Raw genomic sequence first — 27,960 nt, forward strand, 5'->3', positions numbered from 1 at the left:
GTTCCCGCGCGGGGCTGAGGCCAAGCCGGAGCCCGACTCCAGGGTGGCCTCTCTCGTGCCCCGTGTCCGCCGGCTGTAAGGGCCAGGGCCGGGGCCGGGGTGGCGCTGGCGCGGGGAGGATGCGGCGGACGCCGTAGCGTCGGTCGGCGGGGACCCCGGGGACCCGGAGCCCCCCCCCGAGCCCGGGCGGCCGCAGCCGGCTCAGAGGCTGCACTCCTCCGACTCGCCGCAGGAGGGCTCGGCCGGGCCGGGCGCCAGGGGGGGCGCCGCCCGGGGCTCGCGGGGCGCGGCGCCGGCGGGGGCGGCGCTCAGCAGCTCCTGCAGGTGCCTGATGTAGCGGATGGCGGCGCGCAGCGTCTCCACCTTGCTGAGCCGCTTCTCGGCCAGGGCGCCGGGCAGGTGGCCGCGGAGGCGCGCGTAGCCCTCGTTGACGCAGCGGACGCGCTGGCGCTCGCGCTCGTTGCGCTTCTGGATGAAGGCGGGCTCGAAGGGGTAGGCGCAGGCGCCCGGGGCGCCAGGGCAGGGCGCGCCCGGGAAGGCGGCCGCGTACGCGTCGCAGTAGGGCGGCCCCGCGGCGCGCGGGTAGAGCAGGAAGGGCACGGTGCCCAGGGGCTCGGCGCCGGCCGGGGGCGCCGGCCGCGGAGGGGGCCCGATGCCCAGAGGCAAGCACCCGGGGGCCGCCGCGGGCCGGCGGGCCGCCAGAGCCCGGCAGAAGTCGTCGTTCATGGTGCCGTGCGGAGCCGCACCGAGCGAGCCCCGAGTCGCCCCGGCTCGGGTCTGCGCGCCCTACGCGCGGGGCGAGTCACATCGCCGGCCGCGGCTCGGGGCGCACGGACTGGCCAGCGCTTCTTTCTGCTCTCGGGGGAAGCTGCGAGGTCCCCCTAAGGCGCGCCATCGCGGCGGACTGGGCGGCCGCGCAGAGGCGGGATCCCGGGCCGGGCGCGGGCCTTCCAGGGGAGCAGCCCTGTGGCTCCGGCGGCCCTGCGCTGGGCTCTTGGTCCTCGCCGCCCTCGGGGACCGTGGCCTGCTGCCTGGAGTGCGCCGTGCCGCAGAGGCTCCCGGGGAACCGTCTCTAAAGAGGAGAGTGGACATGTCAGTTAGAAAAGGGCTTTATTTGGGGGCTCTTTTGCGCCCCCCCTCACCCCCACGACCCTCCAGAGCAATTGTAAGCATCAGGGGCGGAGGCGGTGGGCTGCTGAAGACACTTGCGGAGCAGGGTTTGGACCCCCGTTCACCCTTTCTTGCTGGGGTGACCTCTCTGAGCCACGGTTTCCAGTAGGGAGAGATTTAAAGCATCCTTCCCAGGAGAATAACTCTGTATAAGGACCAAGTAGGAAAAGAAATACACCCGAAGACACCTCCTCCAGGGCCTGCCTTATAAAAGTGCCCGGCGATGTCCTCTCCGTTGAGAGTGAGGGGCCTGGTCACTCCCACCTGCGGGGCCTCACACCTGGAGGCCCCCAGCCTGGGGGAGCGTTGGGGAGCTGGGGGAGGGGGAGAAGGGGGGCATGAGCCGGCTCTGGCCCCCTGGGTTTGTCCCTCCTGCCTCCGAGTGCGCAGAGCCTATCAGCCCAGTCTGCACAGGTAAGTGCTTGTTGAATAACTGACAGGGTGGATGAGACAGGAAGCTGGGCTGGTCGCAGGACTAAGTTACACACAGCCTTTCCCAGACTCTGGGGTGCTGTTGCTTTAGAAATGATTGGCCTGGGCTGCATTTAGGGGCTGCCACCCCCTCCCTAGCCCCCTCACCCTCTCTGTCATCACTGACCCGCCCTCTCCCTGTGTGTCTGCGTGCCCCACCGGTACCCTCTGCCCCGTCACATGCTCTGTTATTGTGCCCTACCCACTGCAGACCTCAGGGTCCCACCACCCCCGGGGGCAGTGATGGGGCAGCAGGGGCCAGAAGCTGGGCCAGGCCTTCTGTGTGACAGAGGGCTGGCTCTGTCCCCAGCCGGGGACGCGGCTCAGACCCCCGAGAGGCCCCCGCACCTTCTCATCACTCCCTCCTCCAGCTCCCAGGCTGGGCCCGGCTAGCTCCGCTCTCTGCAGAGGGTCTCTAAGCACCTGCTCTCGAAAGAGCGTATGAGGCTTCGGGACAAAACCACATACCCCTTCCCCGCTCCATGGCCTCCCAGGGACCCCCTTGGGAGAGAAGTTTCCAAGGGATGGTTCCAGACAGTCTCTTCCAAGCAGCCCCTTCGCTCCATCAGGACCAGTCTCCCCTGACACTCCGCCTGCTCCTGACCTCACCCCTCGGCTGACACAGACCCGGCCGGTCGTGGCCCCTTCGCTTCCCAGTCCTGCTTGTGCTGACTGTCTGAATTCTCCAGCCCCTGACACGGGCGTTCGAGGCTGTGCGCTCTGAGTCTTCAGCCAGACAGTAAGCTGCCAGAGGGCAGGGACTCTCTCACTCTTAGCTAGTGCCCCTTGGTCCCTTGCCAGTGCTGGCATGGAAGGGGTGCTCAGAATTATTTGCGATCAGTCCTCTTGTTTTATGAAAATACGAGATCCAGGCTGTCCTCTCCCATGTGACCCCTGCCTATCCAAATTCAACTTATTTGAATATAATTTGGTAGAGATCAGAAATTTATTTACATCTACATGCGAAGAGTTGACTCATTGGAAAAGACTCTGATGCTGGGAGGGATTGGGGGCAGGAGGAGAAGGGGACGACAGAGGATGAGATGGCTGGATGGCATCACTGACTCGAAGGACATGAGTCTGAGTGAACTCCGGGAGTTGGTGATGGACAGGGAGGCCTGGTGCGCTCCAGTCCATGCGGTCGCAAAGAGCTGGACACGACTGAGAGACTGAACGGACCGACTGATAACGTGGCAGTGAGCTCAGGTGAGGCCACGGCTGCAGGTGAACTGTGATATGTTTTCCTCTGTGGAATGCTCTACCCTGGCGAGGAGCAGAAGGATGTAGGATGTAGGTTATCCTCAAGAGGGCGTCTGTGCATGGGACTGCCCTGGGAGCTGGGATGGAGCCGTGCACAAAACACGTAGTGAAATAGTAACAATAACAGCTGCCATTATTACCCTCGATGTGTACGGCTTCCCGCTGAGTGCTCTAAGTGAAGTGTCACTTTTACTCCTACGCCAGTCTTCTGAGGTGGTGGTCCAGTTGCTAAGTCCTGTGTCCCACTCTCACAACCTCAAGGACCGTGGCCCTCCAGGCCCCTCTGTCCATGGGATTCTCCAGGCAAGAATACTGGAGTGGTTGCCTTTCTCTTCTCTAGGGGATCTTCCCCACCCAGGGATGGAGCTCAGGTCTCCTGCATTGCAGGCAGATGCTTTACTGACTGAGCCACCAGGGACGGTCATTTCATCCGGTTCAGAGGTGAGCAAGCCGAGGCTCATACAGGTGAAGTGACTTACCCAAGGTTCCACAGTCAGGGATCTCGTGAACGGTCACCCCTATCCGTCTCCCCCCACCCCAGCTCCCCCTCGATTTCTCCTAGAGTTTCCCATTGCAATCAAAAGTTCAGAAGGGTGGTGCTGACCTAACACGGGCCTCTTACTAATCTGTGCTTCCTGTTGCAGGGGCTGTTCTACTGAAGGTTCAGGTGAGGGCGCTGTTTGAGCTCCTGCCAGGTCAGAGTGGTGCCAGAGGCCCCCCGGGTGGTCCTGGGAAGATAATGCCCCTTGAGGATGCTCTAAGGAGGATGGTACCTGGAGCCGTACCCCCGGGAACCTGGCGAGGAGGCCCCTGCCTGAGCTTAAGAACTCCAGAACGCAGCTCCTCCTCCATCCTCAGAACCCCAGCGGGATCTGACCGGCGGCTGGGGACCAGTCCTTGGCCTCTGCTCCCCGACTGGGCAGGACCAGTGTCAACAGCGACACCGTGTGGCAGTGAGGAGCAATAGCAGCTGCAGTTTGCTGAAATTCAAGGTCAGGAACCCACTAGGACTGCCGCGACCTGAGTTCCCCAGGGCTTTTGGAAAATTCAGCTTAAGGGAGGATCCCCGAGAAGAACCACGAGGTTTTCCATTAACCTCCCAGAGAGGGTGGGTCAGCTCACATCAGTTACCTGTTCATTACATACAGATACAGAAAAGATGGATCATTAAACACATTTTGGATTTTGAACAAAAAAGCTGCAGATTGTGTCAGTATGAATCAACTTACTAGCTAAGAGCATGCTTCTGAAATAGTGTGTGTGGGGCTGTCCCCGCCCACGAGGCGCTGGTGGCTAGGGCTTGAAGCCACACTCTGCACCCCTCTAGGGACCTGGCTCCTCACGGGCAGGGCTCCTTGGGGTCCTGGGCTCCAGTGGGGTCTCCTGGGCTCCCTTCCTGCATCCCCACTGCTCGCAATTCTGCAGCAGGTGCATTTGCCTCCCCCATTAGCTTCTTGTCTGCATCCTGCCAGAGGCTCTCACTGCCCACCCCCACCCCCCGCCCACGGCGCATCGTCTCAGCTCCTTGTTGACGGCTTCCGGAGCATGGCCTGCCCACCCGGGTCCTCCCTCTCCGAGGCGTCCACTGTTGCCTGGCCCCCACCCCCTTCCCCCAGCCCTCTGCTCTTACTTTCCTGTAAGGAAGCAAAGGACTTGGAGAGACAGCATGCGTGGGCTTTGCCTCCAGCGAAGGTGTCTGCCGAGGGCTCTCCCCAGAGTGCTCCGCGGTCAGACACTTTGAGAAATGAGCCCCTTCATCCTGTCCTGGAGACGCGTCCCAGAGAAAGGCCGGCGGTGGAGAGCTGCTTGCCTTTAACCCAGAGACCCCCAGTGGGCCTCTCAAACCCCCAGTGGGCCTTCACCAGGCTCTGTTCAGGGTGATACATGAGGACCTTCTTAGTGTCCTGGAGGCCGCTAGAGAGCCCTCTGCTTGGAGCCCCTCCTGACATGGCCCCCGGACTCAGGCTATAAACGGTAAGTGAGAGAACTCGCCTTCGCTTCATCTTTGACACGCACAGTACCTGCTGCAGAGGTGTTTGCTGGTCGTCATGGGTAGCCCTGGGGAGGGATGACCCATCATGATCAAGCCAGGGGGCTGTGAGCTTTGAGTGGGCTGGGCCGTCTCCAGGGTAGATAACAGTTTCACCTTTCCAGCCTCTCTCACTGTCTGTGCCTGTCTGTGCCGGGACTGGAGCCAGAGGTGGGGGACTGAGGCCAGAAGTGGGCTGAGTGTGTCACTTCAGACCCAGAGCGGGCCCAGAAGTGGGCTTTGGAGGGGGCGAGTCTCCGACCCCTCTGCCTCTCCGTCCTCTCAGGGGTTCCTACAGCAGATCATGCTTGATGGAGTGTGTTGGCACCTGCATGAAGACATCTTTCAGAGCCCCCCCTGCCCCTGGTACCCTGAACTGGGAGAATCTGTAGGGAAGCCCAGGACTTGGAGCGACAGCACGCATGGGCTGCACCCCTGCCTCCAGGGAAGGTGTCCATTGAGAGTTTTCCCCAGAGTGCTCCGCGGCCAGACACTTTGAGAACCGAGCCCCTTCATCCTGTCCTGGAGACGCGAACCAGAGAAAGCCCCTCAGTGGAGAGAGCTGCTTGCATTTAACTCAGAAACCCCCAGTGGGCCTCTAAAGCCTCCTAACATTGGGTAGAATACATTTCAGGGAATTTCACCTTAAAATCTCCAGCACAAGCAAATGCTTTTTCTTTTTTTTAATAAGAAAAGTCACAGTCTCCCTGGGGAGTCTGTCTGATAGCCGGTAATTATTTCTAGGAGGATCACCTCACTTCTCACCCCAATATTCAACAAGCTCAACTCAACAATGGTCATTTCAGAATCTCCAAGATACTCTGGATCTGACCAAGGAGAAGGGGCAACAGGCCTGGTGATCACCAGCGAGGAGCGCCCTTGAGGCTAGAGAGTGACGCCCTGCTCCCCGGGCAGCCGCAGGGCTCAGGTGCCTGGTTTGAACCCCTGTGCCCCGCTGGCGTGTGATGAACAAGCGAGGCAGTGCTGTTTGTGAGCCCTCCAGCCCAGAGCCCCGCATGCCATCCTCCTCGTCACGGGTTTGCCCCAGGCTGCCGCCTGCAGCCACTTCTGGAGAGGAGCCTTGCAGAGCCCTGAGTGGGCGCCCTGCTGGGACTCTGGAAGGGAGAGGGGAGCACAGAAGGAAGGCCATGGGCAGGGCCCTTCCGAGGCCAGCCTGGTGGGCGCCCTGCTCTCTCTGGCCCGGAGCCCTCAGCCTGTTACAGAGGAGGAGCTGGCGGCTCAGAGAGGCTGCGGGAGAGCTCGGGTCACACAGCGGGGGTTGGCTCACCAGGCTCTGTCCAGACTGAGGCCTGAGGACCTTCTTAGCCACGCAGGGGCGCCCCACTCATGAGGGAAGAGTCCTCATCTTTACAGGATTTCGTGGGGGCCAGCGTTGGCAGAGGGGCTCATCCTTCCCAACTGCCTGACTGTACCCAGCATCTATGACGCTGGGGAGTCACAGGGGCTGATTTTGAAGGCAGCTGCCCCCAGCCCCCAGGAGGAATATTGGGCTCCTGGGAACGGCTCACGGCCCAGGAGCCCCAGGTGAGTGGCAGCCCCACAAGGGGAAGGCGAGGCTGCAGGCTGGACCTCCCGAGCTGGGTCCTGACTCTGCCTGACTGCTGAGGGAGCCAGTGCACAGGCCTCGGTTTGCACACCTGCAGAATGGGGGCACTGACGCCTCAGCCATACGTGAGTCCCGTGCCAGGGATCCCTGGCAGCTGGTACAGCTAGTGTGGCTAGCCCGGCCCTGGGAGGACCCCTGGAGCACTAAGATCCTGGGATGTGGCTCCGGCTGGCCTGAGGCAGCAGGTGCCACCCCCGCCCAGCCCCTCGTCCAGCGGCTCCCAGAGCCACGTCTGTCCTGGGGGTCGTCCAGAGGGGAGACTCTGTACACGAGGGCCCGGCCCCTTTCTCAGGTCTTGGAAGGACTAGGGTAACTGCGTTCACATACGTCTCTGAAGAAGGTGAACGTGCTCGGTGTACACCTCCCGCTGGGGGATTCACGCTCCAAACTCCCCTGACCCCCTTCTGGGACACTCACAGGGGACCACCCGGACTGCTGTGCCTGGGGAGGCGGGTGGACGAGGCAGGGCTGTGCCTTGCATTTCACTTCTGCTCTGAGCATGCTTCCTACAGCCCTGGGGGGCCCGTGGCCCCTTGTTACCGATGAGGACTCGGAGGCCCAAGGAGGTCACACAGCTGCCCAGGGTCACTCAGCTGGCACAGGGCAGAGCGGAGATCCACCCCCAGGCCTGGGGCTCCTGATTAGACACTGCTCACTGCATGCATCTGAGAGGTAAGAGCCGAAGGAGGTGAGGAGCAAGTGAAGACACAGGGCGGTGTCCTCCATGTGAGGCACTCTCCTCAATAACGCCTGTGTGTGAACACACCGGCACACGCGTGCACACACGTGCACACACGTGCACAGTCACTGAATCCTCCAAGCAGGGACGATCGTCACCCTTGCTTTACAGGTAGGAAAGCTGAGGCATGGAGAGGTGAAGTAACTCTCCCAGGGTCACACAGCTGATGGATGTTGAATGTGGCATCCGAGAGAAACTGGTGTACACCTTGGGGCTGGCCAGGCGTCCTCAGACTGCCAGGAACGAGTGTTTCTTAACAGCCCGAGGAGAGGAGAAGCCTGAGACGCAGAAGGAAGGGGTTCAGGAGGCTGTGCTGCAGCCCCATCCCAACCCTTGGCCCGGCTGTAAGTTGCACACAAAGTGGGGGTGGGGAGGGGCTGCAGCTTAGGAGCCAGGACGTCTGGACGCGTAGCCCGGAGCCCCCGAAGTGCTAATGTGACAAGCCTCACCAGGATAAAGCGGTCCTTCAGCAGACTCCAGAGAGCATGTGGGTAGCAAGAGCTCAGGGACGCCCGAAGCCTCGTGGGAGTGGATGGGGCTGGGGTTGCAGGCGGGGGGCTGGGAGAGGGAAGCAAAGGCGGGACCCTGGCTACAAGGTCAGTGGGCGCGCGGGGTCCAGCCAGCCGGAGGGATGCACGCTGCTGCCCACTGCACGTCCCGTGAGGCCCTCCGGTCACTGCCAGCACAGGGCTTGTCCTCCAGTGGGCTCAGGGCACATGGGATTAGTCAGGGCTGATACCAGGGAGAAGAGAGAGGAAGGGAAATCGTCCTCCAGGGGCTGTAAAGGCACCATAAGCCTAAACCAGGCGACTCTGCGGGGGCTGCTATCTGACCCAGTAACCAGTCGCCCCGAGTTGGGGGCAGCACAGAAGCCTCCAGCCCCGCGTGCTGCCTGCCAGGCCAGCAGCGTGCCCATCTCCCACCAGGGCTGCTGCCCCGGCCCCATGCCAACCCCAGGTGCCCGAGGCCCCGGGCATCGCAGACTCGGAGAAGGAAGCTCTGCTCCCTTCAACGCACAAGGGAGCCTCCCTTCTAGGTGGCTGGGGTCACATGGGAAAAAACCTTCAGGGGCCACAGAATAGAATTCAAGATTTCCCGAGCCACCCCCGGCCCCGCCGCCTGGATCGGGGTATCTATCAGTGGGAGGTGACGCCAGGCCGCAGGCCGTTGGGAGCACAGCGCCGTGGCCTGGGTCTTCAGGGAGAAGCGCCCTCCCCGGGCCATCCGCACGTCTCTATGAGGAAGGGTCCTCACCCCGAGTCCCTGGGAGGACGTGGGCTGGCAGGCACCCCCAGGTCCCTCTCCTGTGGGTTCAGGACACCCCATGACCCTCCTGTCTGTCTCAGGAGGTTTCCACGTTTTAGAGAGTATTGGAGCTCTCTGCGTCTGGTCAAAACGTGATTACAACCATGGCCTCTACGGTCCCTTGAGGGACCCCGCGAGGAAGCATCTCGGCGCTGCCTGCCTGCACACCCGCCCGGACGCACTCCTCTGCACACTGCACGCTCGGACTGCACGCCCCCGTGTCTGCTGCCCCGTGGCCCCCCTCTCTTCCCGGTCTCCCCTCTCAGCTGGGCAGCTCCCCTCCTGGGGTGCCCCCGACCCCGGCCACCCACCCCCCTGCAGACAGTCTGGGTCTTTCCGTGTCCACAGCGCCCCCGCCCTCTCCTGCCCTCTGGTTTCTCCTTCTCCCTGCACCCTCAGGCCTGTGCCTCTGGGGACACTCTCCCTGGGGGGCTCCGGCCTGCTGTCCCCATACTGCCTGTGTGCCTCGCTCCCCTAGGAGGCCCGTGCCTGCCGCGTCCCAGCCACTTCCTGCAGGGTGGGCCCCTCTCCTGGTCACCAGGGGTGCCTGCGCGTGAGATCACACGTGAGTGCCCCAGACTGATCCAAGCAGGTGCTCTCACAGGCCACATCTGCCACCTAACGTCCGCGCAGAGCAGCTCTGCAGAGGCCCTGGGCCAAAAATGTGAAACTTTTCTATGCAGAGGCTTCCTTCAGCGGCAGGGTAAAAAGCCTGGGCCCTGAATGCAGGGAACTTGGGGGGTGAACAGGGACAGACCTCAGCTGACTTGACAGGGAGCCCGCACAGGGCTCCTGCCGTGTGCTTGAAACTATTTAACCCCCGGAGGTGACTTTTCATCCCCATTTTGCAGATGGAGAAACCGAGGCTCGGAGAGCTTCCATGAGCTTAAGCAAGCCCACGCTTGCACGAGCGGCAGGATGGAGAACGCGACGGAAGCACTTCTCAGCCCTCGTTCTGTGCTGGACATGAGCGTGACCTCTTGGCTCGTCTGACCCTCACCGCAGCGCGACGAGGCAGGTGCCATTTAACAGGCGATGGGGGAAGCCAGCACAGCCGGCGGCCTGTGGTCCCTCAGCCCCTAAGAGACAGGGCTGTGATGAGACCCCGCCAGCCTGCCACACTGCCGCCTGCAGCCCCGGGCCCAGCCTCCCCCGGCCCTCACCCCTCACCTGCAGCTCCTTTCCAGGACGCCTCCCGGGATGACCTCCACCCAGAAGGTCCACACGTCCGTCTCGGGGGACTGGTGGGCAGCGGGCAGTGGTCCCGAGGGTGAGCGCACGGATGGACCCCACTGGCAGTGATGCCCCCGGCCACACGGCTGGCCCGTCTGCTGCCCTCGGTGTGGGCGCCTGCCCCGCCCACAGGTGGCTGAGTGTCCCTGGCCGGGTACCAGGAGGCTGTTCCCTCTGGGCTGCTCCCAGCTCGGTGGCTCTGCTGCAGGACGGGGACCAGTTCTCCGGAAGGGCCCGCCGGCCCCTGCTGCGTCCTCGCCTGCCTCTGGCTGGCTCCCCGCCCGGCTCGGGAGCCAGGTACACTCTACCCGACTAAGCTTCAAACGGCGACACACCCAGAAGGGGAGGGCGGGGGGCGGGCTGGGGGCGCCTCTGATCTGGGATGGGCCCCGGGTGGGGGGAGAGGCGGCTGCCCCGCCTCCAATGATTGGCTCCCGCGTTCCAGGGACACACACACAGCCCCGGCCCGAGCCCAGAGCTGTGGGGACGCTGTCCTCCAGGGCCGCCCGCCCGGGACCGAGGAAGGGATGACGCAGCTGGCCCATGGCCGGAGAGCCTCTCAACCGGGCACCTGTGCAGCAGGAGGCCGTGGACTGGGGCTCAGAGAGCGCCTGGCTGGGGACCCGGGAGGACACAGGTCCTCCCTTGGGGAAGTCCTCGCGCTTAGAAGACAGCCCTGTCTCTAGGGGGACTGCGGCAAGACCAGATTGGGTGGGTGGCCACTGGGCACCCCCGGGGCTGACCAGGAGCTAGGACAGTGGCCCCTCCAGGGACGCAGCTCCAGGGCTGGGGACCGTCCGGCACCCTGCCAGCACTCCCAGGCACCAAGCTGGCAGGGCTCTTGGAGGCCACCCAGGCCGCCCTCCTCGGTGGTCAGTGGAGGAAGCTGGCACCCAGAGTGGACAGATGTGGCCTAGGCCAGGCTGGTGTGGCTTTGGGCCTGAGAGCCCAGCCCTGACACGAAGCCCACTGCTCTGGGGGAGATGGGGGGAGGGAGCCCCGAGTTCCGGCCCCTCCTTGTCACCTCACCCCAGGCTGAGCCCCAAGCTGCTTCCTTGTGGATGGGCTTGCAGCACCCTGGAGCCACAGTGGGGAGACACGTCTCACATTTGATGTGGACACAAATCACGCCCACCGGGCACTTACACACTCACCTGCGACACGAGTTCCTCTTCCTGCTCTTCCAGCTGAGGAGACAGACACAGATCTTCCCCAGGCCACGCAGCCGGGAGGGTCAGCGCTGGGCCGGGACCCAGGCAGTCTGGCCCAGTGCCGCCAGACCTGGCTGCTACACGACACATCCTCTCCCGACTGGGGAAGTCCGGGGTTTCCACGTCAGGGTCCGTGCGGAGACTGGTCTGAGCCCCGCTGTGGCGTCCAGCCAGCAGAGCTGGATGAGACGCCCTCCTGGTACTCTGTCACCCAGTAGGCCAATGGGGAGACAGCAGTTGAGAGGTGTTAGAGCCGACGGCGGCCTGGATGCCAACTGGTGCGGGGATCCTGAGCTGGCAGGGCCGCACGTTGCTGCTTCCAGAATTTCTGAGCGCCTGACACTCCCCTTACACGTGCCCACCAGCCCCCTTTCATGCACTCTTCACACTGACATTCACAAAGTCATGCAGTTCGTGCTGACGATGTTTTGACCTAATTTATTAACACGACCACATAACCGCTAGGGTAGAAAGCGCTCTCCCGGGCATCACCTGGAGTCGCCTCGCTCGAGCGGTGGCACTCGGGGAACCAGGGGCTGGCTCCGGGTCCCCCCGTCTGTCTGGAGGGCGCGTCTGCGCCAGTCACATGCAAGTTCGGCGGGCCGGGCCAAGCTCCTGACGCCCGGGGGAGCCTCACCCACGGTGCCGCCCGGGTGCAGGAGTCCCTCGGGTCAGCCCGACTGCAGCCACTCGCTCCACACCCAGGTGAGGGCGGCAGCGTCCCCGCCTCCCAGGAAGTTCAGAGCTCCCACAGGTGGGCCAGCGACGGGCCAGGGTCTCTGGAGCCCTAGGCCCCGATCTCTCAGCGAGGACGGCCCTCTGGCAGGCATAGGCCCTGTCTGGCTGGGCGGGGGGCGTGCTATCTTAGGGACGCCGTGAGCGCAGGGTGGTTCCATAGCCGTGTAGAGAGAGGCAGAGCTGGGGTCTGCACCCACTTCTAACGCCCTGCCCACGTTGCTAGATGGAGGCCTGGCCTTCTGGGGGTTTTCATCCTTGCCTCTCATCTGATGAGGCCACGGGCTGCGGGATACTATGGAGAAGATGGGCTCAGACGTGAGGGATTGGAAGGGCTGAGCGGGGTCAGGAAGCCAGGTCCATCCCACTTCCAGGCCGGCTCCGCATGCCCACCCTGCCAGCTCCTCGGCCCGCGGGAGTTGCCTGGCACCGGAGAAAAGGTCCTCAGGGATGGGCAGAGAAGCCAGACCCGGGCACCCCTCTCTGCCTGCTCTCCAGCCCCCCAGACAGGGCAGTGGCCCTCGGGAGCCTGGGGGAGAAGGCAGCTCCTACCAGCACCACCTGATGGGGACCCAGGGCCATCTGGGCACCTACACCGGCACCCCCACCGTGAGCCCATGTCTGGGGGCATCAACACCCCTCCCAGGGCCTCAGGGGCCCCGCCAGCAACTCCCACCAATCCACCTGGGGTTAAATGCCAGGGAGGCAGGCGGACAAGGGCCTCAGTGAAGAGTTCAGGCCCCAGGAAGGCTCCCTGGAGGCCTATCAGGGAACTGGGATCCCACGGGCTGCCAAGTGTAGCGGGTTTCCGGCCTGAGCATCTCGGCCAGTGGGAGCGCCACCCGCCCAGATGAAGGGGCTACCGAGCGGCCCATTTCCGGGAGAGGATGAGTTTACTTTGACAGTCTCTGTGGTCCCCGAAGGGAGGGTCCAGCTGAAAGCCAGGCAGATGGTCCAGAGCATGGAGGTCAAGTCTGGGCTAGAGATGGGCATTCTAGAATTCAGACCACAAAACCACAGGTGAGAACAGTGTCGGGGAGATAACTCAGACGTTAAACTGTAGATGGAGCTGAGCGGGCTGAGCAGGACCACCCGGAAAACTGCATTATTGGCGAGGAAGACCCCCCCACCCCATAGAGCAGCGGGGGGCCAGACCGCTGAGCCAGGAACGTGCCCGGGGTCCCGCAGGGATGGTCACCGGTGCCCCGGCCTGCGGAGGGCTCAGGTCGGGAGTAAGTTGGGACGGGGAGGGGACCCCCTGGAGTCAGAGGTGAGCATGGAGCCCGCGGATGGGTCTTTCAGGCAGGAGACGTGTACGTGTTGATAATCTGGAAGGGACAGGAAGAAGGACTAGTGTGGAGGTGATGGAAGTTCCAGGGAGAGGGGACAGCTGGGCTGGCTTTGAACAGGAGGGACACGCCATCTCCAGGATCAAAGCAAAGGAGTCAAGATAAGCAGGAAGGAGACTTTGCTGGTGGGGGTAGCAGTCGGGGAGGATTTGCCAGGGCGGGGAGAGGGGGAAAGAAGCAGGAAGGTGGCCCAGGATTAATGCCAAGGGCTAACAGCACCCCGGAGGGCTGGGAGATACAGTGCAGACTGTGAACCTGAGGCGCCCTGCTCAGTCTTGTGAGCAGCACTGTGCTGCCCGGGGACACAGGCCAGGCTGAACACCCACAGTGGGGGCTTCAGGGTAAGAATGGACGTAAGGAAGCAAGAGAACCAAGGCGCTGGGGCTGACCTGGGTGAGGAGCAGAGGTAGGGGCCCCAGAAGCAGGCTGGCCCCTCCCTCTCCAGCCCCTCTCCCTGTCCTGTATGGGATGACTGACCATACTGGCTAAGAATCTGCCTTAGAAGGGACAGGCTACCCACTGCAGTATTCAAGGGCTCACTGGTGGCTCAGCAAGTTAAGAATCCACCTGCAATGCAGGAGACCTGGGTTTGATCCCTAGGTTGGGAAGATCCCCTGGATGTGGGCATGGCAACTCACTCCAGTATTCTGGCCTGGAGAATCCCATGGACAGAGGGTCCTGGCTGACTATAGTCCATGGGGTCACAGAGAGTCGGACACGACGGAGCGACTTAGTGTGCACACACACTCGAGGCTCGGTCCCAGGGCCAAACCCAACCCGTCCGTCTCTGTCCCAAGTGGCAACAGCTGCTCGCAGATCAGTGTGGCTGCGGGTCTGATGGGACACAAACAGGATTTCTGCACACCACCCCAGAATTCATCTCACAGACGAAGTGAAGAGTTCCATCTGGCGTCGGGGACCCTGCTCTGGGGTCACGCACAGGCCACCGAGGCACATCGGGGAGGGCGTCTGACAGCAGTTTGCGTGTTTAGTCCAAGCGCATGGAGAGGCTGGGCTGCTGGCCGAGTCCTCAAGGGAAGTGAAGACGCACTCCTAAACATGTTTTCATGTATCGGGCTTCCTGACAGTCAACAGTGGCTGCCTGCCACAGGCCAAACTTTAAGACCATCAAAGGCAGGCCAGAGAGCTTGCAGGACTCAACCGAGACTCAGGGGCACAGGAGACCCAGGTCCCCCCACGGTGGGGTTACAGGGTATCTGGGAATCTGAGACGCCAGTTTCTGGACGGGTTATGCTTGATAAGCTGACCCATCCGTCTGCCAACCTGCGGAAAGCGTCCCCGTTGTGGAAGAATTCTCAGACTCACTGAGGCCCACGAAGCAGCATGTGACCTGGCCGGTGCCAAGTGTGCGCCAGGCCAACTGAGGACAAGGACGACCTGCGGGCGTGCGCCTCCCGCTTACCTGCCAGGAGCCTCCCGCTTACCTGCCAGGAGCCTCCCGCTGGCCGAGGATCTTGGTCAAACTGGCCCTTCTGAGCATCCCTCACTGGCTTCCAGTGCCAGCCCCATCAACATGTCACCCCACCCACACCCCTCGGTACCTGCACTTGGCTCTGAGCTTGGGCACATTGCTGTCAACTGGAACGCCCACCTCACCAAGACCCCGGCTCAGGGCTCCACACCAGGCTCAAGACGCTGACCCAGGCAGACCCGACGGGGGTAAATTCAAACAGATCCCATGGGCCTCCAGGTCCTGTTTCTGCTGGACACGCCCCTCACCGAACGTCCAGGACGCGCGGCAGTGCCTCGGCCCCGGGGGCACTGGCAGCTTCTCCCGGAGCGCGGCCTCCCCTGCAGGCGCCGCTCCCGAGCACCAGCTGGTTTTCATTTGGGTAAACGTGGCGGACAGAGGAGCCTGGGGTGCTGCAGTCCATGGGGTCGCAGTGACTTAGCGACTGAACGGGGAACAGTGGCTTCTCAGTGAGTGCCGGGCATGGCATCTATAAGGTGCTGACATCAGATGCTGTTCACTCAGGAGACTCAGGAAGACGAAACGCGAACTCGGGAGAGTGCCTGGGCCAGCCCACCCCTGCTCCTTGCAGGGACACAGCCTGAGAGGAGCGGCCACCCCACCCCCGCCCCGAGGGCCGTCCAGCCCCAGGTCCACCAAGGACACTGCTCCGGGCCCCTCCCGGGTCCTCCTGTGAAACACTGAGCTTTCAGAATCTCTTGAAATCCACAAAGTGAGAAAAAAAAGACAATTTAATGATGGTGAGTAACAGGACAGCGGTCTCCATGCACGGGGACGCTGGAACTCAGGGACAAGTGGTGATCTAAGGACCAGGGCCCAGGGGCCGGGGGCCACCACGTGGCCTCGGGGTCCTGTGGTCCCACCAATGGCTCAGCAACTGCAGCCTGTGGGGCAGGGACGGGGTTGGGGGGGGACAGCCTGGCTTCCTGAGGTGTGAGCAGGGGCCCAGGCAGAGTGAGCAGGGGCCTGCACTCTGCCCACCCTCGTCAATGCGAGAAGAGGATGAGGGGAGAAGCCGGAACACAACCAGGGGCCCTGAGGACCAGTGGGTTGAGCACCCAGCCCTCCCGGCAGGGCCGTCCTGAGGGCTGGGGGGTCTGGTCGGGAGGCAGCTCCCGATGACCCAGCCCCCAGGGTCTGGAGCCGGGAGGGTGATGCGTGGGCTGGGGTGGGGAGGGCCCAGCCAGGAGACAGGCCTGCTCCAGCCCCAAGGGCCCTGGCTGGCTGTGGTCCCCTCCCCTCCACCCCGAGGCTGCCTGAGTGGGGAACCAGCACACTTCAGGATCACCCAGCTGAGCATGACACTTCGTAAGATGGAGAGAATGAAGCTGCCCGGGGCTTTAAAGGGGGAGGCCCGGAGGGTGGCACAGAGCTGGGAGAGCGCCGGGCTCCGTCCAGCCCCGGAGGCTGGGGCCACGCCTAGCTGAGCATCTTGTGCCGGTCGAAGACGGTCTTCCGCTGCTCCTGCACCTGCAGCTTCCACCGCTGCTGTGCGCCCTCCACGCGCTCCAGGACCGTGTTTGCCCGGGGCCCCAAGGTGGCGGCAGCAGAGCGGGCGTCCTGTCGTGGGAAGGAGAGCAGGGGGTTTCAAACGCCCGACATGGAAGGGGTGTGGAGAGAGTGGCCCTCAAGTCCGGCCTCCCCAAGGGCCCTGCCAGCACGGGGCAATGGCTGTGGGGCACACGACGGCTCCGGGAAGCGGGGCTTGGGCCAGGCCTGGCTGCACCCCAGGCATCCCTGACCCTCGAGGGGAGCACAGAGACTCAGCCTCAGGCCCACCTGGTCAGCACAGGCTCAATCAGCTTGTCGTGCACGCACATGGCCCGGTGGCTGGGACCAGGCTGCAGGACACCCCGGCTGTGCTGGCCAGGGACAGCAGGGAGACCCCCAGACTGCTCTGCGGGGCCGGGACCCCAGCCCGCTTGCGGAAGCAGAGTGTCTGGCAGAGGCGGCGTGGGGGGCCCACCCTGCGTGCCCTCCGGAGCCCCTCCGAGCGCCCCCACCCCCGCCCTCACGTGTGGCTGTCGTCAAAGGCAGCGCGGTCCCCTAATTACCACCTCTCTGCCTCTGAGGCTCCAGAGCCCGCGCATTTCCTGCAGGACCCGAGCTGATCTTTGGGGGAATTAGAGCCGAGGGCCAGGCCCACAGCCCGGGGGATTTCCTCCCCAGCTCTGCCTGCCTCTCATCCCCTGCCACACATCTCTTAAGGGATTAGCACACCTCTCCAAGCCCAGAGCCGCCCAGTAAATGCAACTCTGCTGCTAATGCCCCAAGCTGGCACGGCTTCTGTCACCACGCAGCTGCCAGGCGGGGGACGGGGGTGGGGAGTGGGGGGTGAGGGGACAGCAGGCTGAGCACCAGCAGGAGGGGTGAGGCTGGCGGGCCAGCCCTGGGGGAGCTGGAGATGGGCACTGCCCCCCGAGCCCTGCCCCGGACCCCAAGGAAGTGTGCTCAGCCTGGCTGGACGAGGACCAGGACCACAGGGCCGAGCAGGCGGCGTCTCAGGACCCCTGGGTTCTGGGCCTGGGCCCCAAGGGGCACGCTCTCCGCCCCCAGCCACTCAGCAGCTGCATGTCCCTAACAAGCGACCTTACCTCCCCCAGCTCCAGCTTAATAAAGCCAGTCTTCTTCAACTCGACTAAACCATCGGCAGGAATCACATGCGCCAGGTGATCCAGTGCGGATGCGTGCACGTGCGCACACACACACACACACACACACAGCCTCACACGACACTGGCAGGCAGCAGACACTCCCTGCCCCGCGCCCTGTCTCTGGTGCTGGTCGGTGCTGGTCAGGACTCGTCGCGCTGGCGTCTGGTACGGCGGTTACACACCAGCACCGGCCACCTGAGCTGCAGCCCGCAGGAGCTCGGTGTTCCTGCTCCCGGCAGTCCAGGGTGGGAGCACGGCCGTGGACTCAAACCCACCTCTGCGCCTGGGCTCTGACGGGAGCCTAGTGCTGAGCACCACCGTCCTCCGACCCTGCTCCGACCCTGCTCCCTGCGGCGGACGGCGCTGCAGGACGTCTTCTCAGGGACAATGAGCACGGTGGTTAGCAGCACCTGGCAGATTGCAAGTGCTCAATTCACAGTAACAACCGTCAGCGTGAGGCCCACTCTGGGAGCCCCCAGGCAGGGGCGGGGGACAGCCACTGTTCAGGTCCCTTCCTTCTGGGCTCAGGACCAGGCTCTGTGTGGGCGTCTAGAGGAGGGGCTGCTGAAGGCCACCATGAGAGGCGGCAGGCCCCCCAGGACTGAGCCACACCGGCTCCGGGGGCCCAGAGACCCTCACCCTGCCTGCCCGCCCATCCTCACGTCCCTTCTGGGAGCCGGGGCAGGCAGTCCTCACAGCAGGTGCTCCCCTGTCCCGTCCTGGTGGGGGCAGAGGGAGCCAAGAGTGGGGCATTAAGCCAGCTGTTGCTGCTGCTAAGTCACTTCAGTCGTATCCAACTCTGTGCAACCCCACAGACGGTAGCTCACCAGGCTCCCCCCTCCCTGGGGTTCTCCAGGCAAGAACACTGGAGTGGGGTGCCATTTCCTTCTCCGATGGAGGAAAGTGAAAAGTGAAAGTGAAGTCGCTCAGTCGTGTCTGACTCTTAGCGACCCCATGGACTGCACCCTTCCAGGCTCCTCCGTCCATGGGATTTTCACAAGACCACGGTTTCTCCTTCACGTTAAGTCTTGACAAACAGCTCCTAAGTGGGAGAGCTGCAGCTGAGCAGCTCCGCGCTTCCGTTGCGAACAGTCTGATTAGTGGGAATTAGAGACGCCCAGAGCAGGACAGACGGACAGGTGCTACCACACCAAAGCTGGGCGTCTGGGCACTGAGGGCAAGAGGGGAGCCCCACTGACCGGGAGGAAAGCGGGAGGTAGGACGGGCGTCCCAGGTGCCCGGCGCACCGTGGCGCGTCACCTGCACTGTCCCCAGGCTTGGAGACCAGCCCGTCCGCAGCTCCGGAGGCCAAGCGCCTGCTGCCCAAGGTCACAGCAGACCTGGAGCCGCGCGTCCGGAGCCCTGTACTCAAGCCCTCGGGCGGGCCTCCCGGCCCCGGGTCTCTGGCCTCACTGTGCCCGGTGACCCCCCCGCAGCCAGGCCTCCCCGCCAGCAGTCAGGGTGCTGCTTCGTGCTGGGGCCCCACCGCCCAACACGGTGGGTTGGGTCTCCCCCTCAAGGCTGCACAGATGCCAACAGACACACACAGAGCACTGCAGCGGCTACGCTGGGGCAGGAGCTCAGACTTGGAGAACTGACCGGGTTAAACCGCGGGATGGCCTGTGCAGAGCAGGCTCCACCCGTGACCGCAACCCCAGCATGCATCCCCAGCGGCCAGGCTGCAAGGTGCTGACAGCTGTTCAAGGCGCCCACTGGCCCTGCCCCAGTGGGCTCAGAGGGCCAGCGCCCTGCCCATCTTGGGCTCCCCTCTGCCCAGCAGAGGGCTGCTTGGAGGCCGGGGTCCCCGGTTGCCAGCACGGTCGTCCTCCACAAGCCCCTCTCCCTCCCCCGCCGCACCCCTCACCCCCCCACAGGCTGCAATCTCGGGGGACCCTCAAAGCTCAGGCCCACGCTGCGGAGTGCAGAAACCCTCCCTCCTGTCTTCAAAGGGGCCCAAGCTGTACATGTGACGCGCCCCTGTTTGCCATCTCTGCCCAGCAAACAGGATGGCTTCCTCCTTTCAAAGGGCGTCTGAGCCCAGGGATTACTGGATGCCGCTGGAATCTCAGGGAGGCAGCGGCCCGCGCCGGGCCCACCGAGGCCCGCCGGCGCCTTCAAAGGCAGCAAGGCTTTCATCTCCTGCAGGCAGTGGGCAAGGCCTCCCCTTCCTGCTCATCCCTGAGTCCCAGGGCAGGAGCTCCCGGCTACAGAAATGGGGCACCCAACCGAGGGGCACTCATCCTGGGATGTGATGGACCCGCCCATCTCACCTTTGACCCCTGACTCCCAGAGTGGGGGCGAGGGGCCTTCACCCCAAAGTCACTGAGTTGCCCAGGCCTAGAGCCTTTCTTCCTCTTGGGATGAAGGCTGGCTCCCAGCGTCAGGGGGACCCCATCCTTCCAAGGGGCATGCTCTTCAGACCCCAGTCACCCGGACACACAGCCTGAGCCTGGCAGGCCCTCCTCCCCGAGCCTACGTGCACTGCACAGCGGGAGACAGCCCCATACCCACTCACTCAGCCCCAGCACCCTCAGCACTCAAGCACCCCACCCCAGAGCCCCACTGCCAGGAAACCCTCGCCCACTGACACCCAGAGAAGAGGAGGTCCCCACCTCCTGCCTGTCAGGAGCCCCCCAGGTACCCGGCCCCCTCACGCCCATCTCCTAACATCCATCCTGCAACCCCACTGGGCTCAGCCCGAGGTCTGTGCACCCACACGGGCACCTGCAGCACCCGGGCCCAGCGGGAGGAAGAGAAAGGGGACAGGAGGGGCCGGGAGGGGCTGGGGCACCAGGACAGGGTGCACACAGAGCTGTGCGGGCTGCCCGCCCCTGGGGCCCTGCAGCCCCGAGGCACGCATTCCGGGAGGCAGCAGGGTGTGTAATCATCGCCCATCTCTCAGCCGCTCCCCGGCCAGGACTGCAATTACCGCCTCCCCCTAATCGCCCAGTGCTCAGCCGAGGGCTCCTCCCCAGCAGAGCTGCTATTACCGCGCATTAATCACCAGGTAGGCTCTCAAGGCTTCCTCCTGGACGTGGACCACCCAACTGCCAGCTCTGCCACCTCCCGGCCTGGCTCCACCTTGCTAAGCACGTGTCAGCAGGAGGCTGGGGGTGTGCACCCTGGAGGGGCCAGGAGGCCCAAGGACTCACCAGGGCCCCACCCGGCAGGGAGCCTCACCCTGAGGTCCCAGCCCCAGACCTTCTGGGTGGGGACCTGCCCTTTCCTGCTCCGGGCACACACTGCATGGGACGCTTTCAAGGGGGGCAGGCTGGTGGCGGGGCAGCCTAAGCCTGGTGCCCCAAGTGACCACTCACCCCGTCACCGGAGCCCCCCGCCCCGGCTCACCCGTCTCTGCGAGAGGAGGCCCTCTGACCTGGCACTAACCTCCCGGATCTGGTCCTTCTGCCCTGGTTTTACGTAAACCAGGCTGAGGCCAAGCTCCATGCAACACCCTGGAGGAAGGCTCTCACGCACCTTCTTTAGCCTGGACTTGCTTTTCTTTCATGCTGAACATCTTTCCATGTTTTCCACTAACTCCCCAGACTCAGTGGGACCCTCCACCACCAGATGTCCCTGGTACAGCTCCCTGGGGATGCATGGCCCAGTACCCCCCGGATGAACGCGGAAGTGTCTCCCGAAGCAGCAGGCAGCCCATGGCAGCCCGACCCCAGGGCCTGAGGCGTACTGAGCCCCGCCCCCTGTTGATGCTGAGGCTCCTCCCTCACCCGTCTCGGGCACAGGTGCGGCTATGTAGACCTGAGGGGCGCGCCCCAGGGGAACCGGCCAGGAGCCCCCGACCTCGTCAGCGCCCTGCACCTGGCGTGCCCTGGCCCCACGCCCACAAAGAGCTGCCAGGCCTCTGCGCCCTGGGCTCTGCTGACTCTCTGGGAGCCCGCTCCAGGCCCACTGTCAGCTGGACGCCGGGCCTGAGCGACCGCATGCGGGCGAGCTCACTGCCCCTCTCTGCCAGTGCGCCGAGGCTGCCTGACGCCCGGTCAGCGGAGCTCAGGGCGGCCCGCTGCGCCCGGGAGGGCAAAGGGCAGCCCTCCCTGAGGAAACACTGCAGAAGGGAGAATGCTGCGTGGAGAAGAGTGAACGGGGCCGGGAGACTGCGAGGGGGCGGGGGGCCGGCAGAGCCCGTACCTCACTCTCCTCGTTGTGCAGCCGCTCGGTGTAGGCGTCTGGCTTCCGGATCAGAGGGTCCACCAGCATCAGGAAGCCCATGTAGAGCAGGAGGGCGCCCACCACCGACAGGTAGATGACGATGATGACCTGCGTGCAGAAGAGACCCAGCTGCCCCGCGGACCGCGGGCCGTGTGGCCTCCCCTGGTGCCTGCAGACAGGCCAGGAGACCTCGGACGTGGAGAGACGCCACATCCCACCTTCAGAGACCGTGCCCTCGACGGAGGGGGACCCCATGAGAACCACGGGTCCTCTGGCAGCACCAACGTGACAGACGAGGAGGGCTCAGCAGTGCTGCCAAATTCCTGAGGGTTCTTTCCTGACACTGTTATTTCCAGACCCTTCACGGCACACACAGAAATATGCTTAAGGGCTGGCTGGACCAGGAGGTGCTTATACTGGCAACCAGCAAGCACAGCCTGGCTCACCACGGCAGGGGTGGAGCAGGAGGAGACAGTCTGCCTGGAGCAGAGCCAGGGGCCAGGGGCCAGGCCTCTCCCAGCCTCCCACCAGTTCCGCTGAGTTCACCCCGTGACCCACAGGAACAGGGTTCAGGGGCCGTAAAGGGGGCGTCTGGGACCTGTCCTGCCAGGCCTGCGGCTTTGTTGTTGCTCTGGAAGCTTAACCAGACTGGGGGCTCCGGAGGGCGGCTAACTCCCCTCCCAGTACGGCTCATGGTGCCCGGGGCACGACAGGAACCCTGAAACTGTCCGCTGAACAAACGGCAGGAGGGAAGGAGGAAAGGGAAAATTAGAGGGAGGGATCTCCAGCCCCTCTCCCGGGATCCCCTGCAACTGCGGTGGTGTCAGAAGGGAGAGCGGCTCCGAAACCGGGTGAGGCTCCAGAAGGAAGCGAGAAGCTGGGGGGTCAGGGCCGCGGCTGTGCAGGGCGGGGCCACTGCCGTGTAGGGGCGGGGCCTGCGCTGGTGGGCGGGGCTGCGGGGGCGGGGCCGCGCGGGGGCGGGGCCGGGCCGGGCACCTTGATGGTGGTGGTGCTCCGCTCCTCGTACTTGCACTCGCACAGCAGGCAGTAGGCCTCCACGTCGTGGCCGGGCACTGGCATGGGCTCCACCACGTGCAGGCAGTTGCTGCAAGAGACAGAGGACTGTGGGGGGCCAGGCGCAGGGTGGGAGGGAGGGTTCCCCAGGGAGGGCAGAACCCCTTTCCCAACCCACAGCCTCAGGGCCCTTGCCCTCCGTGACTCACCGGGTGAGGGTCCCATTGGCATAAACTTCACCGCCCCCCACCTCCAGTCCCGAGGGTCCAAGATCTGTCCCTGCTGCAGACAGTGCCCCCACTAGCCCCTCCTCTGACCAGATCAGACCAGGAGCCACAGCTGACCCATGAGGTCACCCAACTGCCCACCCGTGACTTGGCCTCCTTCCAGGTCTCTGGAGGTCACCCCACTTCCCCACCCCCTTCCACTGCTGTCTCAGCCAGGGGCCCTGCCGACCGTGCCTGTGCCCCGGGCTGACCCTTCCGGGGAGCTGCAGGGGCAGTGCCAGATGACCCTCTAGGCCCTCCCTTCCAGCTCTGACCTGAATCCTTGAAATCGATCAGCCTGTCCTGAACTGCCCAGGGCCCCTTAGGCTGGGGCTGGGTTTCTGGCAGAGGCACCAACAGTGTGGGATGGCATGTCCTCCATTGCCCCTGTCCCCTTAGAGTCCAGTATGTGGTGTGATTTTACCTGAACCCCTCGTGACTCCAGCTCTCATGCTGGGCATGTGGCTCCCTGCTCTTAACTCAACGCAGCGCCGAGGGAGGGGCCGACAGACGGGCAGGGTCAGGCCCACTCCGGGCACTGGGTCATCACTCCTGGGACCTCTCATCTCAGAGGACAGCCTACCAGGCCCGGATTCCTCCCTGGATCTGGGAGTTCACTCTGGCAGGTCAGTAGGATTTATGGGTTCCCCACAAGGCATGTGTTCTCCCCCAGAGAACTGGTGAAACCGTGACATGTCCCTTTAGGGGGAACAGTTACAATACCTTAGGGGAGAGGGTCACAGAGGGCGAGCTGGTTGAAGGCTCTGTTTGCTGCAGGTGATGTGCATAACTTCTCTGGGCCTGGGGTCCTCACAGACAGAGCAGGCTGAACTATGCTCCCTGGGGCACCCTAGGGCCCTCCGTGCAGGAGGCTGGAGGGAGGGCAGTCCTGACTGCTTTACACAGTGTTTCCAAAACAGATTTGTTTGAAAAAAGGTTCTCTTTTTAGAAATATGGAAGACTTGCCCTAGCCAGCTTCTCAGGTGAGTTGCTGCTCTGGGACTGACCCACCCTCAGGGCGAAGGTGTCGGGGTCTCTGCCCCTCGCAGGGATGGGAACCCCCACAAGATGGCAGAGCGCCAGCAACACAGGAACAGGCCTGCACAGTGCAGACGCCCAGGCTCCACCTGCTCAACCAGGGGAGCGCACAGGCATCCCCCCGTGGCGGAGGGGCCCATGGGAGGGCCTGAGGACACAGCTGGGCTCCTCTGGCCCTGGCACGGGGGTCGAGGGGCCCAGGCCCAGGCCCCACTCCTCCCAAAGGGACTCCAGGCAGCCTGAGATGGCTCCCCTCCTGACAGCCCAGGGTCATGGGGTCCCAGAACCCTGGGGTCTAATGTCCCAGCATGTTTCCACCCACCAGCCTTCATGGAACTGGAGCCCCCTAACACTGACTTCTTAGGAAGATAAACCGTAGCCTGAGAGGTCCAGGTAGGACCCTGTCCTCCAGGGGAATTCACCCTTGTGTTTTCAAGCCTTACTCTCGTCCCAGGGCCTGAGGGATGTAGCCTTATTACCTGGTGTCAGGTTGGGGCAGTCTATCCATTTATTCCTGATGTCATTTGCTCAGACAAAGAAGAATCTGCCTACAATGCAGGATACCCGGGTTTGATCCCTGGGTTGGGAAGATTCCCTGGGGAAGGAAATGACGACCCACTCCAGTATTCTTGCCTGGAGAATCCCATGGACAGAAAAGCCTAGTGGGCTATCGCCCATGGGGTCACAGAGCTGGACATGACTTAGCGACTTAACAACAATGATGACAACCCACAAAAGGCATCGCCTCTCCGTGGTGTGTCAGAAGGCTGGCCCACTATACTTGCAGTGCCCACATCATCTCTGCTCTTTGCGCTTAATAAACACTCCTTTCTACAATACCCTCTGTCTGGAAATTCTCCTCTAACTGCTCAGACTGCCACAACATACGTTACTATCAGCCAGCATTTGTAGAGCACTCACCACGCGCCAGGAATTGTTCTAAATGCTATACTTGTACAGGCACCGCACAAGCATGTGTACAGCCCCCCGCACACTCTCCTTTAATACTCAAAATACCGCCGCCGCTTTACAGATGAGGAAATGGAGTAAACTGGGGATTAAGTAACCAGTTTCCCAGTGAACAAGGAGCAGAGCTATGTTTGAAGGCGGGCAGGCTGGATCCAGGGTCTGCATCTGACCAGAATGGGTCTCAGAAAATCACACACCGACGACTCAGGACTGGCGGGATGGGTTCAAATCCCCACGCACTCTCTGCGCCACGGCACTGCGCCACAGTTGCGATGCCTCACCCCCCACAGCCACAGTCACTGAATCCAAATCTTTTGCGGGTGGGGGGCGGAAGAGGGGGATCAACTGTCCAGCGTGGTGACTACAGTTAACAACACTGTATTATATACACGGGAGAGCTGCTAAGAGAGTAGATCCTAAATGATCTACCTCCCCCCACCCCCCCACGGAAACCCTGCGAGGCAACGGAGGCGTTATCTAACCTCACTCCACGATATGTGTGTATCAAGTCCCCATCCGTCGAAACCATACATGACGTCGTATGTCTGATTTATCTCAGTAAAGCTGGGAACAACCAGAAGAACCCAAAAATCTCAAGGGAGGGGGTGCTGGTACTCTTCATTTTCTCAAAGCCCCCTGGGGGTCCTGGGCCGCCCCCCATGTGAGTGCACCCCAACCACAGGGACCTGGCCCAGGCCCCTGTGCTCAGAGCCCTCAGGACGAGGCGCCCCAGCTCCTGACACAGCCCGGATGAGGCCCCTCACACCACACTGAAATCCGGTCCCCTGGCGCTTGCCTCACTGACCCAGTCCTGACGCATCACACGGAGGTTCCCCCCAGCTCACCACCCCCACCCCCGCCCTTTCAGATACCTGTGCCCCGAAGGCCTCTCCTTTCCTACAGTTCCTTAAACCACTCTTCCCAGGACTGAAACTTCCCTTCAACAAGTGGGCCTCCTTTCTCTGAATGAATGTTTACTGATTTCCCTCTCTTGAAGTGAGGCATCCGGAAGTGGGTTCGAGACTCCAGGAGTAGAATGGACATGCTCTCTGAGCCTCGTCTCTAAAGTTAGAATGGGAGCACTGCCTCACAAGGTGGTTACGACACTGGCAACGAGGAACACAGCTAACAGAGCTTCGAGAAAACTCCCACCATATGCGACCCTAAAACCTCTCTTTCCCAACGTTACCATTCTGCAGACGTGAATAAACACCCAAATCAAAGCAAAATCCACTCCTCGGACCAGGAACCCCTCAGCTAGAATTAAAGACTTCTGGATCTTATTTCCAATCGAATGTGTGACCAGGGACAAAATATTCTTTTGTAAGGCTCTCCGTGGAAATGGGGAAGCGAGGTTATCCTCTGGGGATCCACAAGGCCCAGTCAGCACCCACAACCTCAAGGGTCAGCCTGGGCAACGCCTTACCAGTCCTTCTGTGACACATTCTGGTTGTAAATGTGCCCGCTGATGTTCCTATACGGTGGACAGATGCATTTACAACGAATATCTTCAGAACTCTGCAAGAGAAGTCGAGGGTCAGGTGGGCAGGGCCGCTGGCTTCAAGTTCTAGCAAGACTCTCAACCTTCAGTTCCCTCTTCCGTAAAGTGACCGCATGAATGCTCCTGACCTTCTCCCAGGCCCGGGTTCAGCAGGAGTGACATCTGGAGGAAGGCTGCTACACCACGGGGTCCTCAAGAAACTGTCTGGGGCTGCAAATGATACTCACGGCTTCGGGGAGGGGCAAGCAAGGTGGCAGCCCTTTGCCCAGGCCCTCACACCTGTGTGTACTGGGGTCCAGCAGCCTTAGTGGCTGGCCTCTTCTCCCCACCCCACCTCCAACTTCTTAGGTAAGGATCATGGAAGGCGAAGGCTGGGGTGGATCCCAGAAAGCAGACGTATCCGTGGAAACACTCTAGCAAACCCTCTGGAAGTTTTCCCTATCTGGAACAGGTCAGAGACAACACAGAATTTTCATTCCAGTTAGGAATTGACCAGAGGAACTGGAAGCAAACCACAGACTCAGATTAAAAGCCTCAGTGATTTTCACAATCTCAAATTCCAGAGACCTAATCAAACCCAGCTCCAGGCCATTAACCCTAAAGAATGAAAGTGATCTCCAATCCCTGCTCAGAGGTGGGGCCTCTCCACCCAGAAACCTGCCCCTGCACAAACCTCACACTCCTTACATTACACCTACTCCTTAGGCGACTGGAAGCTCCCTGTACAGCGGTGCCAGCCCATAGGCCTCCAAGAGCAAAGGAAGGTACGGAGAGCCTAGACAACTTGCCCAAACACAGGACCCTGGCTGGAACTCCACCTTGCGCGTTTCAGATCCAGACGTGGGCCCCGCAGACCACCCCTCCCCAGGGGCCTGCAGCCTAGGCCCGAGAGAGCACTCCCCCACCGCGGCACGGCCCGCAGGGCACCGAGGGGCCGGGCTGGGGCAGTAGCCCTTCCACCCTCCTCCGGGACGCCGGGGCGCAGGCAAGGTTGGCTGTGCATGGGCGCCGCACCTTGTTGGCTTGGGCTGGGGGCACCAGCAGACTTCCGACCACGGCCAGCACACACAGGAGCTTCATGCTTCTCGGGCCTTCACGGGGCCGGCAAGATCCCCCACCTGGAAAAGAAATACGCGGGCGGCGAAGGGGCGGATGAACACACGGCACCCTCGGCCCCGGAACGAACCGGCCTGCTGCGGCACGGGAAGAGGGCGGGGGCAGGGCCTGGGGTCCTGGGCCTGCCAAGCCCGGCCGCTCAGGCGCTTCCCTCTCGCCCGGGCCTCGGTCTCCCACTGCCCACCGGGCGGGCTCGGCGGCGGGGCCTCCTGGGCGGGAGGGAGGGCCTCGGGTCTCCGGGACGAGGCTGGCGGGCGACCCCTGCCTCGCGTCTCCCCGCCCTCCCCCATCGCCGCCCGCGGCTCCTCCCCCAGGGCGGAGGAGACCCCTGGGGCTCTGAGTCTCCGAGCCCCGATCCCACGACCAGGCCGCGGATCCGGGACTCCAGGACCCCCGCGGCCCCCGCGGCCCCTGCGACCCCTCCCCCAACGCGCCCCTGCTAACCTGCAAGCCCCGCCGCGGCGGCACAGGACTCGGCTGGCCCCGCCCCTCACTTCTATTGGCTGCGGGGGCGACCGCTCAACGCTGCCTGGCTGTCTCCAAGGCAACATGGCCCGCCTCCGCCGGGGCGCCGAGGCTCCGCGCAAGGGAGAGGGAGGCATTTCTCAACCCGA

The 27,960-nt window shown here is 63.1% G+C and overlaps 2 protein-coding genes across 2 annotated transcripts; both read right to left on the reverse strand.

Annotated features, from left to right (window-relative positions):
• Positions 1-201: 201 nt before the first annotated feature.
• Positions 202-726, reverse strand: ASCL5 (achaete-scute family bHLH transcription factor 5). The gene has a single exon (XM_052653591.1). The coding sequence runs from the start codon at positions 724-726 to the stop codon at positions 202-204; it is 525 nt and encodes a 174-aa protein (XP_052509551.1).
• A 14,601-nt stretch (positions 727-15,327) lies between these two features.
• Positions 15,328-27,835, reverse strand: TMEM9 (transmembrane protein 9). Its single transcript, XM_052653469.1, has 6 exons — positions 27,791-27,835; positions 27,245-27,348; positions 26,156-26,247; positions 22,439-22,547; positions 21,422-21,550; positions 15,328-16,181 (listed from the first exon to the last, which is right to left on the reverse strand). Exons 2-6 carry the CDS (start codon positions 27,308-27,310, stop codon positions 16,041-16,043), a joined length of 537 nt encoding a protein of 178 aa, XP_052509429.1. The 5' UTR covers positions 27,311-27,348; positions 27,791-27,835; the 3' UTR covers positions 15,328-16,040.
• Positions 27,836-27,960: the final 125 nt, after the last annotated feature.

The sequence above is a fragment of the Budorcas taxicolor genome, chromosome 16 (genome assembly GCF_023091745.1).
Source record: "Budorcas taxicolor isolate Tak-1 chromosome 16, Takin1.1, whole genome shotgun sequence".
Taxonomy (NCBI): Eukaryota; Metazoa; Chordata; class Mammalia; order Artiodactyla; family Bovidae; genus Budorcas; species Budorcas taxicolor.

Bases quoted from the DNA above. Each gene is read 5' to 3' on its own strand.
- TMEM9 (XM_052653469.1), bottom strand. From the start codon at position 27,310: ATGAAGCTCCTGTGTGTGCTGGCCGTGGTCGGAAGTCTGCTGGTGCCC. The intron at 22,548-26,155 runs GTAAGGCGTTGC...TGTCTCTTGCAG, and splicing joins AATGTGTCACAGAAGGACTG to CAACTGCCTGCACGTGGTGG. The intron at 21,551-22,438 runs GTGCCCGGCCCG...TTCTGCACGCAG, and splicing joins GGAGCACCACCACCATCAAG to GTCATCATCGTCATCTACCT.
- ASCL5 (XM_052653591.1), bottom strand. From the start codon at position 726: ATGAACGACGACTTCTGCCGGGCTCTGGCGGCCCGCCGGCCCGCGGCG.